The sequence below is a fragment of the Aotus nancymaae genome, unplaced genomic scaffold (assembly GCF_030222135.1).
Source record: "Aotus nancymaae isolate 86718 unplaced genomic scaffold, 86718_ANA_hifiasm-v0.15.2.pri h1tg000057l, whole genome shotgun sequence".
NCBI classification, from domain to species: Eukaryota; Metazoa; Chordata; class Mammalia; order Primates; family Aotidae; genus Aotus; species Aotus nancymaae.
Window position 1 is genome coordinate 1,084,714 of NW_026988471.1, and position 13,880 is coordinate 1,098,593.

Sequence of the window (13,880 nt, forward strand, 5' to 3'; positions counted from 1 at the left end):
GTGGCGATGCCCCAGGTGTGGCGGCTGCACCTGCTGGCGGAGAACTCCCTGCCAGAGGAGTCTGTGCCGGGAGGCGCCATGTCCTCCTCTCCGGCCTCGCTCTCAGAAGACCTGGCCCAGTGAGGTGCAGGAGTGATAGCAAATGGGAAAAGGCAGGCCTGGCGGGGATGCCGAGACACTCGCATGGTTTTTGAGAAGACTCCTGTATGCCTCAGAGTTGAGAACCAAACTGGTAAAAATGCTAAAAGCCACTAAGTTGGAGTGAAGGCTCTGGAGGGTCCCATGGGCCCAGACGCTGTTTCCCAGACTCAAGTGAAGACGCAGACCCGGGTTAGAGATCCTTCGTGCTACAAATGTGGCAACACCTTTTTTATTTAGAGTAAGATGTGTTAACATCCAGCATGACAAAATTTGTACAAAGTTCACAATTTAAAAATGAAGTATCACAGCAACTTGTGATTCCACACATTTATAGCAAAATTAAAGTGTCAACAAACCCATGCCGTGGAGTACAAAAATAAATCAAACTTCAGTTCCACAGAGAGCACAATAAATAGTTTATACAAAATTCTGTCTTAATAAATGATTACTTAAATTAACTTAGAAATGAATATGAACAATAAGTTATAATAAACTCTGATGACTCACAATAATTCCATATGAAAGGTCAGCATTCTAATATGTGACACTTTTGTGATCCCTATATAATAGTCACAGATAACTTTTGATTTGATATTATGTACCAACGTTAGATGAGCAGCAGGTTTGTGCTTAAAATCCCTTTCCATTGTACATAGGTGATAACAAGAAGAATCCAAACTGATACTACCTAGTACTCTACTGAAAGCATCACTATATTGGCAAAGAGGCTGCAGACGCAACGCGGCGGGGAAATGCGTGTGCTGTTATGAACAGTGGCGGCCCTGGGCCGCGCGGACGGCCTCAGGGGACTGCGAGCACCTTGCTTCAGCTCTCCAAACGCATTCTGAGCATGGCAGCTGCAACCAAGAGCACAACAGAAAGGGGGCGCTGTACACAGAAGGTTCCGCGGAGCCCCGAAGTAATTACATCATCTTTTTCCCAGCTCGTGATTAAAGTCCTTGTGGAAAACTGTAAGCTTTTGTACAGTGAACAGTATAAAGTGCCGCTGGGATATACATATATTTATACATATATATATATACCGAGGTTGAGTATTGTATCAGAATATTTGTCGTGAGATCCCTGTAGTCTCCCTTCGCAACGTTACGGATCGGCCGTGAGGGCTCCTCGACAATCCGTCCAGGTTCAGTGTCACGAGGCTGCTGACGCGAGGAATTGCACACCTCCGTACGGATATATAGGACAAGGTAAGTGCAAATAGTCGACTGGCACATTGTGGGGACAATGACCCTGTAAGTCCTGTTCTGCTAAAAATATTTTTTTTTATTTTTACAAAACCCATCTTTTTTTTAATTTCATAACAAAAATTTAAAGTACGTCTGTACTTCCTGCATAACATCAAGACATGGAAGGAAGAGGTGCTATTAAATGGAACTCAAGTCAACATCAGGAAACACAACACATCGTCAAAGGACTAGTCAGAAGGGGGCGCAGCGCTCAAAAGTGGTCTTATGCATACATATAGTGCAGTCATTTGGAGCAAAACAATCAAATCTGAAAGGTATAAACAAGTCTAAGATGATCTAGTTTAAAGCAAAAAAGTGCTGAAGTATATTTAGTTACTTTTAAAATCTGATTGCATTCATTCTTAGAATAGTCACAGAAATCAAACAAGTCTCTGCAGATGCTCTGCGGGCAACTGGTCTCCAACCAAGTGGCGAACAGAAACGTCGCGGCGAGAGTCCTCTGCACAGGACCCAGCGCTCACTCAGAGTCAAAGTCGGGCGGGGGCGGCAGGAGAGGAACCTCACCAGCCGCCTCCCCACCAGATCCAGCAGAAAACTCGGTCCAGCAACTAGAAGACTCACAGATCATTTGCCTTTATCCCTCAATGTAAAATAAGAAGATCCATAACAATCATAGTAATAATCCTAATCTTTTAAAGTGAAAAGGGGAAATAAATGCTCTTAAATTATCTTTTAGCTTAAACTGAAAACACACGAACTCTGTTGATAAAGTACATTGCAGTAACGGACAGTTCAGAGGGGCACGAAACTCTAGGGGAGATACGAGAAGGTTGTTCCAGAGTTTACTGAAAATGGGAAAGGAAGTCTTCATGTTGTCCACCTCTGATAAGATCCTGTCTTAACTGGAGTTTCCATAGTCACACCATGTAATGCTTAGGAGTTAATTTAAAAGTGCTGTGTAAGCTGCTTTGAATCTTCTGCCAAGTTTCCATGGCTTGATGTTGTCTTACAATAAATTACTTATTTCATTTCTTACAGTTAATCCATATGCCATTTCCTTGGAATGCAAAAAACCTCATTTATTGCCCCCACCATACACCATCCTCCTAAAACAAACAAACAAAAAAGTCACATAATATTTCCAAGCATTGTTCAAAAATAAAGCATTTTTGCAACCAATTCTTGCTATGAAACAATATGCACACGGAATGTACTTCTTAAATTCCATAAAGTCCTCCAACATGAGGCAAAATGATAATGTCTAAAAAGCGGCTGCTGGCCACAACATGATCATTCAAAGCTGTGTGTGTGTGAGTGTGTGTGTGTCCATTTCAGTTCAAAATACTAAAACATGTGTCACTAAAGCATTGAAAAGAATTTACACTCTATTTATTTTGATCAGCTTACCTCTTCAGAAATAGATATACCCCCAAATGTGCATACATCAGCAGCTATAAACATTACATGGCAGAACACTATGTCAGCTTACATGGAAACGTACAAAATGTGGGTGTATTCAAAAACTATTCTGCAGGTACTATTTTTAAAGCAAGACATAAAATCATTGTGAAGTCTTGTAAGCATAACACTGTTTCAAACAGAAATCAATATAGAACACTTTCTGGTAAGTCACAGCAGCAAAAAACAAGAGGCATCCTTTTTAAGCAAGAGTTTCATCACTACAGCAGCTGTTCAGACCTGAATTCCTCTCACAGCCTGCTTTATATTTTCCAGTAGGGCTTTATTTTCTGGACTCTGATAACGATCTTGATTTGTATACATTTCCGTCAAAGTAGTCACGTAAGCATCAAAATTTTGTTCATTGATTGGATCCTACGAGATATTAAATAGTAGTTCATATACAACTTTTATTTTCTTAATAGTATATTTACAAAAGCATCAAATAGTATCATAGCATCGTGCCCCTGGTTTTATACTATTTCAAAGGCCGGCTCAGAGCACACTTAAGTTTATGGGATCAGCCCCGCCAACGTTTCTGGCCGTTAACAGTATGGTTCCGGGGTGGTAACCGCAAACATTTGCCAAAGGTTGAAGAACCGTGAAAATCATAATAAAAAAGGCATCTACTTTAGGCTGTGCACTGTGGAGGACTCCACATTCCTGCCTTGCGCGCTCAGTCACTTACCATGTGCGGCAGCTGGATGTTGGCCAGGCTGTGGATCAGGGACTGGCTCAGGTTCGCCAGCTCGTGGAGGAGAGACTCGTTCTGCTGCTCGATCACCTTGTTCTCCTCCTCGATGGTCTTCAGGTTGCTCTCCATCGTGGTAATCTGAAACGTACAAGTGTGTGTGACATGTAACACCAGGCGGCCCTGGGAGCCCGTGGTCGCCGCCGGGGGCCACCGTCTACTGGGCGTGGAAAAGGGGCCTCTCGAGGAAAGAGAAAGGCTCTGGCCGTGAGAGCCGGTGGTTGAAGGGCCTGCTTCCTGTGCTTTGGGTTCGTAGCACTTGACAGCTGCGGAGCTGAGACTGTTCCCGTGCGGACCCTGTTCTCTCGGCTGGCCCGACGGGACTGCGGCGTTGAGCGGGCTTAGTGCTTTACTGACGTGATGCGGATACCTGTCCTTTCTAGCCTGAATCAAATGCGGCCACGGCCACACCCTCCAATGTCCGTTTCCTCGTGGGGGTGTCCGTGTCTTTTCAGATGGCACCAGGCAGGCCCTGTGCCCGCGGGGGTGGTCTTCCTGCATTTCTATAAGGATAAAGCCCCACCATGGGCCCTTCCTCGCACATTCCAGAGATAATTTAATTAAACTCAAGGGGTTTGAGTTCGGGGCCTCTGCCTACAGCCATACGGGACCAGCGTCACACGCAGCAGGCAGGGAGCTGCCCTGTCTATGGGGGTGTCTGCCTCGGGCACCCAGGGGGGCCTCTCCCTGGAAGACCAACCCGACCCATAGAGTCCAGTGCTGGCTTCGCTGACCTGCCCTCTCCTCCCCTTCTCGGTCCTGCCTCCTCCCATGTTCTGGCCATTCCTTGACTGTATTGGGTCAAATCCCAGGTTCTCTCAGCCACCAGCTTCAGGCCCAGACTCTCTGTTAGAAAACTGGAGCCCCTCAGAGACGCCCTCCAGGATGAAGTGGGGAGGGGGGGCCTTCTCCTTGGAAGAAATTGAAGCCCCCCTCCCCATTCCCACAGGGACGGTGCGTAGGGAGAACCCGCCAAAATCACACGGCTTTATGTCCATGCATGTGCTGGGTGACCTTGTCATTTCTGTTCCTTGGGATTATTTTTCAAATCAATATTCCCTCCCAGCCACCCCTTGCAGGCTCAGGAGTGGACACATGCCCTCCCACGACTCCTGGGTGGGCCCCGAGGGCCAGTGCGCCCGGCGCTTGTCTTCCAGAGCATTCTGTAGCCCTTCCTGGGTAGCCACGTGCCTGCACTCACGGCTGGTGGCAGCTGTGGCTGGGACCTCACTAGCGAGGACGTCAGTGTAAGCAGACGTGGGCTTTCTGCATTGGAATCTAATCTAGGGCGAGGCCCATTGCCCAGGGCCGAGGTTTCAGGGCACACACATGAGGAAGTCTAGCAGCAGGATGGGCACCTTTGTGCTTTCCCTGAGCACAGGGCGGCTCCTGCCCTTTGCACTTGGTGGCTTTGCTAGATGGTGGCTGGTTCAGGCCCCTCAGGCCCTCCTGTCTGTGCTCAGCGAACAGAGGCCTCCCCATCGCTGGCCCTCAGCAGGCCCTTCTGGATGAGCCCAGCCTGGCTCACCCGTCACTGAGTGTCTCAGGGGTCTGGCTGCCCCTTCCTTACCATCCAAGCCAGGCAAACTGTGGGCTCTTTTTCTGGAAAATGGGAATAATGCTCCCGGCCCACAACATGAACTCACGCTGAGGTGTGTGGTGTGTTTGCGGTGAGAAGATATTTGTTATTCCTGGGGCCTCCGACCTGATCTCTGCCCCGGTGGAGCAGAGAAGCAGCCTATGGGATGCCCAAGGCAGGGGATGCTCCCATCTCCCGGCCGCAGCAAGATTCGTGGGGACACATGTTAGATCCATTCTTCCTTCAACCTGTGTTCTCTGCTGAGAAACCCAGACTCTCCTGCAGAGGCTGGAATGTCTTCCTGTGCTCAGGAATCTCTGTGGGACCCAGGAGTTAGGCTGTTCCCTCCCGTGCTACCAGGGTCTGTGGCTGGGGTGGCCTCCCGTGCTTATAATGTATGCTTTGCTTTTCTCAGAGTGGAACAAATACCACTGTGTTGACCTGCTCAGCGGTGGAACGGAATATGTCCCATGAAAGCCCTGGCCACCAGGGCACTCGTGTCGCACCTCTGTGGCTCTGGAAATCGATCACCTCCTGAACCAGGCAGCATGGCGAGCCTCGGCCAGGGTCAGAGGGGATGTCTGGAGACCCGAAACCAGAACCGATGGCTATCTGCCAGGTCCCACAGCCTCACCTTCCACAAGCGCACCCTTGGCCCCTGGATCTCCTGCATTCCAGCCCACACGTGTGGGGCCCCAGGCTTCTCACACACGGACACGCGTTCACTTGCCTGAGACCTGCCTCCAGGATGGCTAGAGGCTGAGTGTCTCAGGGCGCGGCTGCCCCTTCCTTACCATGCTAGCCAGTCAAATGGTGGGCTCTTTTTCTGGAAAATGGGAAATCACGCCGATGGGCAGCGTGTTTGCCGTGAGAAGACATTTGTTATTCCTGAGGCCTCCGATCTGCTCTTAGGGCCGGAGTAAAGGGAGGGCCTCTCAGCAGCCATGGACCTGGCCAGCACGCTGTGGTGGTCACGGGAGACAGCGCATGCTGAGAAAGGCGAGGCAGGGGTGCTGCCCAGCCCCTCCGACGCCAGCCTCTGCCCAGCCCCTCTGACACCAGCCTCTGCCCAGCCCCTCCGACGCCAGCCTCTTCCCAGCCCCTCCGACACCAGCCTCTGCCCAGCCCATCCGACGCCAGCCTCTGCCCAGCCCCTCCGACGCCAGTACTCCTTCAATGCCAGGCTGAGATGGGGCTGAGCAGGCTGGGGAGGGGCACAGAGGCAGGTGTCTTCCTCCAAACCCAACCTCTAGCAGCCCCGGTACGTGGTTCCTGGCACTCAGAAGGCATCCCTGATCACAGGTGCTTCCATGGGGTGGGGCTGGCATCGAGAGTGAGTCTGGGGCCTCGCTGGCAGCTGGGCTGGTTGCTTCTGCCAACGTGGGTGATCTACGTTTCCAGGAACATTGAGTTGCCGGTAAAGGGAGGAGCTCCAGGCAAAGGTGGGCTCTGTCTTTGATTGTTTAAGAGGCGCAGGAAGTTTTTCAGGCTGCTAGGAAGCAGCGCATTCTCGGACTTCCCAAGAAGGTTCCCATGTCAGCAGCAGGCTGATGGCCAGTCTAGGCCCAAACCTGCATTTTTACAGACTCGTCAACACCTTCTGTCCTTCCGGGCCTCACGCCTCTTAGACTTCGCAGTCCCTGACCACAGCTGGAGCAGGGAACGCTCAGCCCTGGCCCAGGGCCTGACACTGGAAGCTAAGACAGCTCAGAACAGCATTTGCGTTTCTTAGTGGTCAGGAAAAAAAAGAACAACAGCATTTTGTAACATATAGGAGCCATATTAAGTTCCGATCGCAGCGCCACGCGCCGCTGTGTGAAGCAGGGCCGCACGCACACGTGTTGTGAGGCTGTCGTGCGGCAACACAGCTGTGGGCTCCAGAAGCCAAAAATGGTTGCCGTCTGGTCCTTTGTGGAAAATGTCTGCCAATCCCGGGCGTAGACCAAGCACCTGGATGGCGTGCTGTGTTTAGAAAACATTTCCAGAAGAAGCGTAAAGGGTGGGAATCCCGAGACGTGAGCAGTGGGGCGGTGGAAGGGCGCAACCCCAAGGCGAGCGTCCTCGAGTGGGAGGACCGCCTCCTGCCCAGGCCTGTGCTGACCGAGGGAGGAGGCAGGCGCTCCAGGGAGGCTGGGTCACAGAGAGGATGAGCCAAGGGACAGGAGCCACCACCTGATGAGGGCTGCAGGCTGTGGGATTAACCAACCTGCCAATCTTAAAAGCAGTCAAGCTGCACGGGGCTGTTCACGCTGGTCCATCCGGGCCTTGCACCAGGAGCTGGGGGGTTTCTCATGAACAGCCTGGCTTAAAAACACGAGTTCCCTTTCATACTCAAATGCCCCCAGCCGCACCTCCCTGACAAACGTCTGTGCGGAACCTGACCCTGGGCCGCGGGGGAGCAGCCTCCCAGCCTCCAGCCTGCTCGCGGCCATCCTCCTCCTGCTCCTGCTGTTTCCTGTGCTAGGAGGGAGTGCTCCGCTCCCTCCTCCACCTCCCGCGTCTGCAGGACTCCCACCGTCTCTCCTCAGGCTCCTTGCTCCAGGCCCTCGGCACTCATGCGGTTCGCAGCAACCCCGCTTGCCAGGACGCGCCGCCCAGCACTTGAGCCCCCCGCTCTGTCTTCCTCAGTGGCTGTCTTCTTCTTTTCCAGATTTCTGATAACAAGCGACTTCTGGGTGTCCCCTGGGGCAGAGTGTGAGCTTTTCTCATCTCTGCTCCAGGCTCTGGTGTGAATTGAGTTGAATCGGATGAGACGTGTCCGGGGAATCTTGGAGTCCAGAACCAAGGCTTGGGTGTGCCCAGCCTGGGTGCCTCAGCCGCTGAAGCTGAGGCCGCACTGAATCCAGTTGAGTGGGGCTGGGGAAGCAGCAGAGCCCGCGGGCACCTTGGCCAGCTGTTCTGCTGGTTCTGGGCTGCCCCGGGAGGAAGCCTGGGTTAGACTGCCTTGTGACCGAGTGTTGGGACTTCTGATTGCATTTGCATAAGATGAAGACCCTGAGGCAGGCTCCTTCTTTTCAAGCTGCCAAGCGTAATGGTGTCTGGATCTTCCAGCCACATAGGAATTGTGTTGGTTGCACTAATTGGACCAAAGTGTTTGAACACATTCCAAATTGGAAAACTCATCTTCTCAATTAAATAACATTGCATTTGTCCTAATTTGAATTCTTACAACTGAACAGTGAAAAGCCCCTTTCAAAGTTTTAAGAAGAGCACTCCTGGGCTTGAGACGTAACACGCAGCGTTTCGCAGAGAGTGGCAGGGGTGGGCTCCCCCATCCCGCACAGGTGTGAAATGTAAAGGCGTGGATTGAGGTTCCTTTTTCCTTCTCTTGGATCTGTTCTTTACTGGATTTAAGTCTGGACCCCTCCCTGTGCGAGACCCTCATCATGGGACCGCAGGCCTGAGCGCTGACTGTGACGTCCTTCCCTCCGCTCCCATTCCAGAAAGCACGTCGGGGCATGGACACGCACTTATCAGTCATCTCATGGCTGGGTCTCGGGACAGGCCTGTGGCCCCGCGTCATCTCTGGCGTGGGCTCCGTGCGCAGCCCCATGGCCCTGTGTCCTCTCTGGCGTGGGCTCCGTGCGCAGCCCTGCAATCCTGGGTCAGTGTGGCTTGAACGTGTCATGGGGCACTGGGAGAAGCCTGCCTTTCTCTTGGGTCCGAGTGTACAAGAAAACACGGGTCTGGGCCTCTTCCCTTCCTGGCCTTGCTCCCTGAGGGCGTGAGGGACTGAGAAGCATGGGAAAGTCAGGGCCTTGTAGAGGGAAGTGCTGGGGCGTGGCGCTGCTGCAAGGAGGCCCAGGCCATCAGGCAGGGCCGCTTTATGCCCTGGAGAGTCTGCCGGCCCACATTCCTCCTCCATAGCCCCTGGGCAGTGGCCGAGGCACAGGCAGCAAGGGGGCTCCTGGCTGTGGGCGTACACTGTTTTCCGATAAGTTTTGCCCCGGGTCTAACCCATTTCAGGAATATCCGGCTGTAAGTCACCTGTGTCAGCAGCTGCTGGGCTCTGAGCTCAGGCCTGGTGCTCACAGAACCACTTCCGGGCTGGAGCTCATCCTCTGACCCTGAGAGCTGCAAAGCTGGGGGACTCTGGCTCAGCGCATTCCTGTCCCTTTTGAGACACGGGCGTGCCGTCTAGAATAGGGCAAGGTCCATCCCTGGGCACGTCTGGGAAGTCACCTCTCATCAGTCACCAGTCAGCGAGAATAAATGTGAACTCTCAACATTCAGTTTTGAGGTCAGGTCCAAATGGACAGTGCTAGGAGCAGCCACTCATCTCAGAGACAACGAAAGGCACAAAGGGGCCAGTGAGAGCAGACGCAGGCCTGGGTGCTTCCCGAGGGAGGCACATGCAGAGAGCGTCCGGGGTTCCTACGCTACGCAGCCTGAGCAGGTGCACGTGTTCTTCTCCAGGGCTTGGATCCGGGCCGCATGGCCTCTAAGCCTACTCAGCCCCTGGCTAAGCCCCAGCGGCCAGTGCTTCATCCACAGCTGGCGTGAGAGCTGCCGTCTGTCCCTCGTGGACGGCCACGGCGCAGCAGGCCTTCACGGCGGAGGGAGGGATTTCAGTGAGTGGGAAGAACCCTCTTCCTGAACGGCATCCTATTGGAATTGGGTTGCCCCAGTAGACTGTGGACTCAACACGCTGGACAGACAAGGACACCCTGCCTCGTGAGAGAGTGCCCGCAAGGTGCCATTCAGAGGAGGAAATAAATTAAGATGTTCATGAGCAGAATACAACTTGATATGGTTTGGCTGTGTCTCGACCCAAATCTCACCTCGAGTTGTAATTTCCATAATTCCCACGGGTTAAAGACAGGCCCGGGGGAGGTCATTGGATCACAGGGCGGATCCCCGTGCTGTCCTTGTGATAGTGAGTGAGTTCAGGAGATCTTATAAATAAGCATCTGGCATTCCCGCTGCTTCACTGCTCCTTCCTGCCGCCTTGCCAAGAAGGGGCCCTGCTTCCCCTTCCCCTCCGCCATGCTGAACTGTGAGTCCCTTAAACCTGCTTCCTTTATCAACTACCCAGTCTCAGGTATTCCCTTCTTAGCAGCGTGAGAACGGACTAATACACAACTCAAGGGTGAATTTTTGATGTGTCCCAGTGAAACAATCTTTGCTGACTTGGCCACCTCGTACTCTCTCTCAGAACCAGCAGCTCGTGGGAACTCCTATAAAGTCCAAGTTGCTGCCTCCATGGCCTCGGCTGGTCCTGGGGCTGAGAAAACCACGGGCTATCACTCCATTCCCTAAGCCCAACATTCAGATAAGTCTCAAGGGAAATTCCAACCTGTGTCAGGCGAGCCTTGGCCAGGCCAATGTGACTCTGGAAAGGCTGAGCACAGCCCCTGGGGCTACCAGGCCTGTGAGATCAAGGCAGTGATGCCCTCTGGGAAAGTAGGTTGGCATCAAAATGCCCAGGCAGCAGCCACATGGCCTGATGGGGAGTTCCCACCCTTGGCCTCATCCTTGGTACCCACAAGGGGACCTGGAAATCCCTTTCAGCTGCTTGGTGGGCCCAGCCCCAGAGGATGTCTGCATCCCTGGGGATGCTGTGTCCAGGGGGTGGAAACCATCTGCTGAGCAGAGCGGAGCTGTTGACCACCACGTGGCTGACCACGGGAGAGGCCCTCCCCCTTCCCCAGCCTCGGCTTCATCTGCAGAGGGGGGAAATAAGGGAGCCCCTCAGAGTTTGTTAGGAGGACATCATCAGTAGGTGGCTGGCGGTGTCACCATCCTCCTCTCCGTCTGGTCCTCCAGGCTCATTACCAGCAAACCGAGCAACCTTCACAGAGGCCGATCAGCGTCCCCCGAGAACCTCACCGCACCGTGGCCTGCTGTGGAGGGGCCAGGATGGAGACCTCATTTCTAAGAGGACAGGACATCTCTGCTCACCTTGTGGGCAACGTGAGGGTCGCACGGTCAGCAAATAAATTCCACTCCCAGAGTGTACGTCGGTGACTGGGACCCTAACACAGCTAGGTATGGGACAGCAGGCACAAGGCTTGAGGTAAGCAGGGTCCAGCCTGGACTCCGTGGCCTCGGCTTGGCTGAGGATATTGCCTCTCGGTCTTAGAAGCTGTGTGTGTAGGCTGGGCGTGGTGGCTCACACCTGTAATCCCAGCACTTTGGGAGGTTGAGGCGGGCATATCACCAGGTCAGGAGTTCGAGACCAGCCTGGCCAACATGGTGAAACCTCGTCTCTACTAACAATACAAAAATTAGCGGGGCATGGTGCTCCGTTTCTATAATCCCAGCTATTCGGGAGACTGAGGCAGGAGAATCACTTGAACCCGGGAGGCGGAGGTTGCGGTGAGCCGAGATTGTGCTACTGAACTCCAGCCTGGGTGACAGAGCAAGACTCCATCTCAAAAAAAAAAAAAGAAACTGTGTGTAAGATGAGGCTGCCCATGGGCATGGAGGGGGTTAGGTGACCACAGAGGCTCTGCCAGTTGCCACTCCCCTTTCTTCCCAACCTCAGGCTCTGCAGCTACAAGTCACTGGGGCCGCTTCCTCAAACCCCAGGCACCCAGGAGTCCTAAGTGGCAGGCACTGCTTGTTTTAAATTCTGGGAACATAGGAACATAGGCTGTCACTATGCATGTAAGACAGTGACTAAATAACATGAGGACCTAAAGTATCTTGGAAGGAAAACCTTCATCGTTTGCAGGAACAGGTGATCCTCTGAAAATTCCTATTCGCAAATGCACTTTATTAAAAAACACAAACACACAGGCAGACTGAAAGCTAGTGGACCACGGCCCCTGTCACAGTGAACACTGCCACGGAATGACGTCCACAGGAGAGCAAGATCATTAGGTGGAAAAACGAAGGAAACAAAAGAGCAAAGAGGAGGCGGTGACAGCTCTCCTAAAGGCCGATTTCATGCCGTGCAATAGCGCGTGGTAGAGCTAAAATTGAGGGCTTCAAAAACTGTTACCTGAGTTCTGAGTTTAATCATGTCGGCTTCCATCTGGGAATTGGATTCATTTAGCTCCTTGATTTCTTCATCTAATTGCTTGATTTCTTCATCATTTTCTATACCTGTAACAATGAATATTAGTATGTTAAAACTATTATATATGAAAATATTAGAGTTAAAATTTTGGGAGTTTTCTTTGTTCCTTTTATATTTGTAATTGAATTTGCTTGGAAAATATACCCTTGAATTAGAAAGAAAAAAATAATCACAATCTCTGTGTCTTTCTGTTCCCTACCACTGCACCTTCCCTGCCTAAAGCTCCCCATAAAAACAAACTATCAACTGAGACACACAGGCGAGGAGTGTTGGGCTCCCAGGACGGTTACCCTGGGTCTTAGGTGTGTCCCTGGGACCGGAGGCAGAAACCATGTGGTCCTAGGTGCTGATTTGCTGAGCCTGGCCTGTCTGTTTTCTCCTGCTTTTATTCTTTCTCTCAACTGCTCTCTGCATCAGTCATTCTGCAAACACCCCAGGCTTGGAGCCAGGCTCTGCAGGCACATTCACCAACAAGCCCAGGTCATCCCTGCCCTCACTCAGCTTAGGTTCTGGGTAGGAAAACGGACAAGAGATGTGTGACACAAGAGAAGTCTGGGAAATGCCGAGCACGACCTCTCCTCATCCACCAACAGGAAGCTGTGGGAAGCGGGAGAGAGGGACGTGGGAGCTGGCTGGAGGGAGGCGGCCACAAAAGGTCTCTGAATATTTGTCATTTAGTGAAGAAAAAATCTCATTCTGAATGATTGAAAAACATGTATTAACTAACAGAATTCCTAATTTGGAATGACGACCTTGGCCAGGTGTGCACCTGACTATCTGAGTGACCCTGGCCTGTGACCGCTGCCCTGCTGAGGTCCATGGGGCTGCATGGACCAGTCTTGGCATAGCTGGGCACAGGGCCCTGGTGCCCGTAGTTACAAAGGGCATTTGGACACCTGCTTCCCTGGCCAGCTGTGTCTGGTTACTGGCAACACTCTACTGCCAATGCCAAAGAGATGGAGATTCCTCTCTATTGTGACCACTTGACCTCACACAACTGGGTATACACAGAAGGAGAGCAGGAGTTTTGCAAACCCAATTACCCTAAAACATTCAGGATTTGAGATTGCTGTTCTCATTGGTCACACGGCACCACAATGGATCTTCACTCAAAACAAGTGGAAAACACATCCAGCCCAGGACTCCAAGGAGGCTTCCTGTGGGTAGATACTGTTTTCAAGCACTGCAGACAGAAGGGCAGAAGGGGTGCAGTCAGCCAGAGGCTGAGGCCTGAGAGCATCCCAGAAACCCTGCTGACATCAGCGGAACAGAGGCGGAGGCTCCTCTCTACTGAGATGTTGGAAAGATGAGAGTAAGAGACAGTGATGGATTAGTGGGATTGGGCCTTAGCTGCTGCTTTTAGTGAAATGAAAAAAAATGCTATAACTTCAAGATAAAAATACCCAATGCAGAAACAACCCAATTTGTAAAGCAACTAAATCATGAACGAATGTATCATTTAAGAAGCACTCTCCACAAGCTTCTGTGAAATTGCAAGCATCCAAACGCCTTTAGAACACTCGGCATTAAGGAGGCTGCAGCACACGGGGCGAGGTGACTCTGTGCCTCTAGACCCGACCTGGCTGGACTCTTCTCAAGCACATTCCCAGGGACCCCATCTCGCAGAGTGCTTTCAACACACACACACACACACACACACACACACACACACACACACACATATATTTTACTCTATTCTTATGGCAGATTAGCTTTCAA

General features: G+C 52.0%; 1 protein-coding gene across 20 annotated transcripts in view; it reads right to left on the bottom strand.

Annotated features, from left to right (window-relative positions):
- Positions 1 to 331: 331 nt before the first annotated feature.
- The window catches only part of MYT1L (myelin transcription factor 1 like), a 556,234-nt gene continuing 542,685 nt past the window's right edge, over positions 332 to 13,880 (bottom strand). For 9 of the 20 annotated variants that reach the window (XM_064363806.1, XM_064363803.1, XM_064363802.1 and 6 more), the window contains 3 exons: positions 12,078 to 12,187; positions 3,496 to 3,639; positions 332 to 3,182 (listed from right to left, as the gene is read on the bottom strand). In XM_064363806.1, the coding sequence (XP_064219876.1) occupies positions 3,042 to 3,182; positions 3,496 to 3,639; positions 12,078 to 12,187 (395 nt within the window). In that variant the 3' untranslated portion in view covers positions 332 to 3,041. The remainder of the gene's footprint in view (positions 3,183 to 3,495; positions 3,640 to 12,077; positions 12,188 to 13,880) is intronic. The other 11 variants (XM_064363815.1, XM_064363810.1, XM_064363811.1 and 8 more) reach the window with 3 other exon arrangements.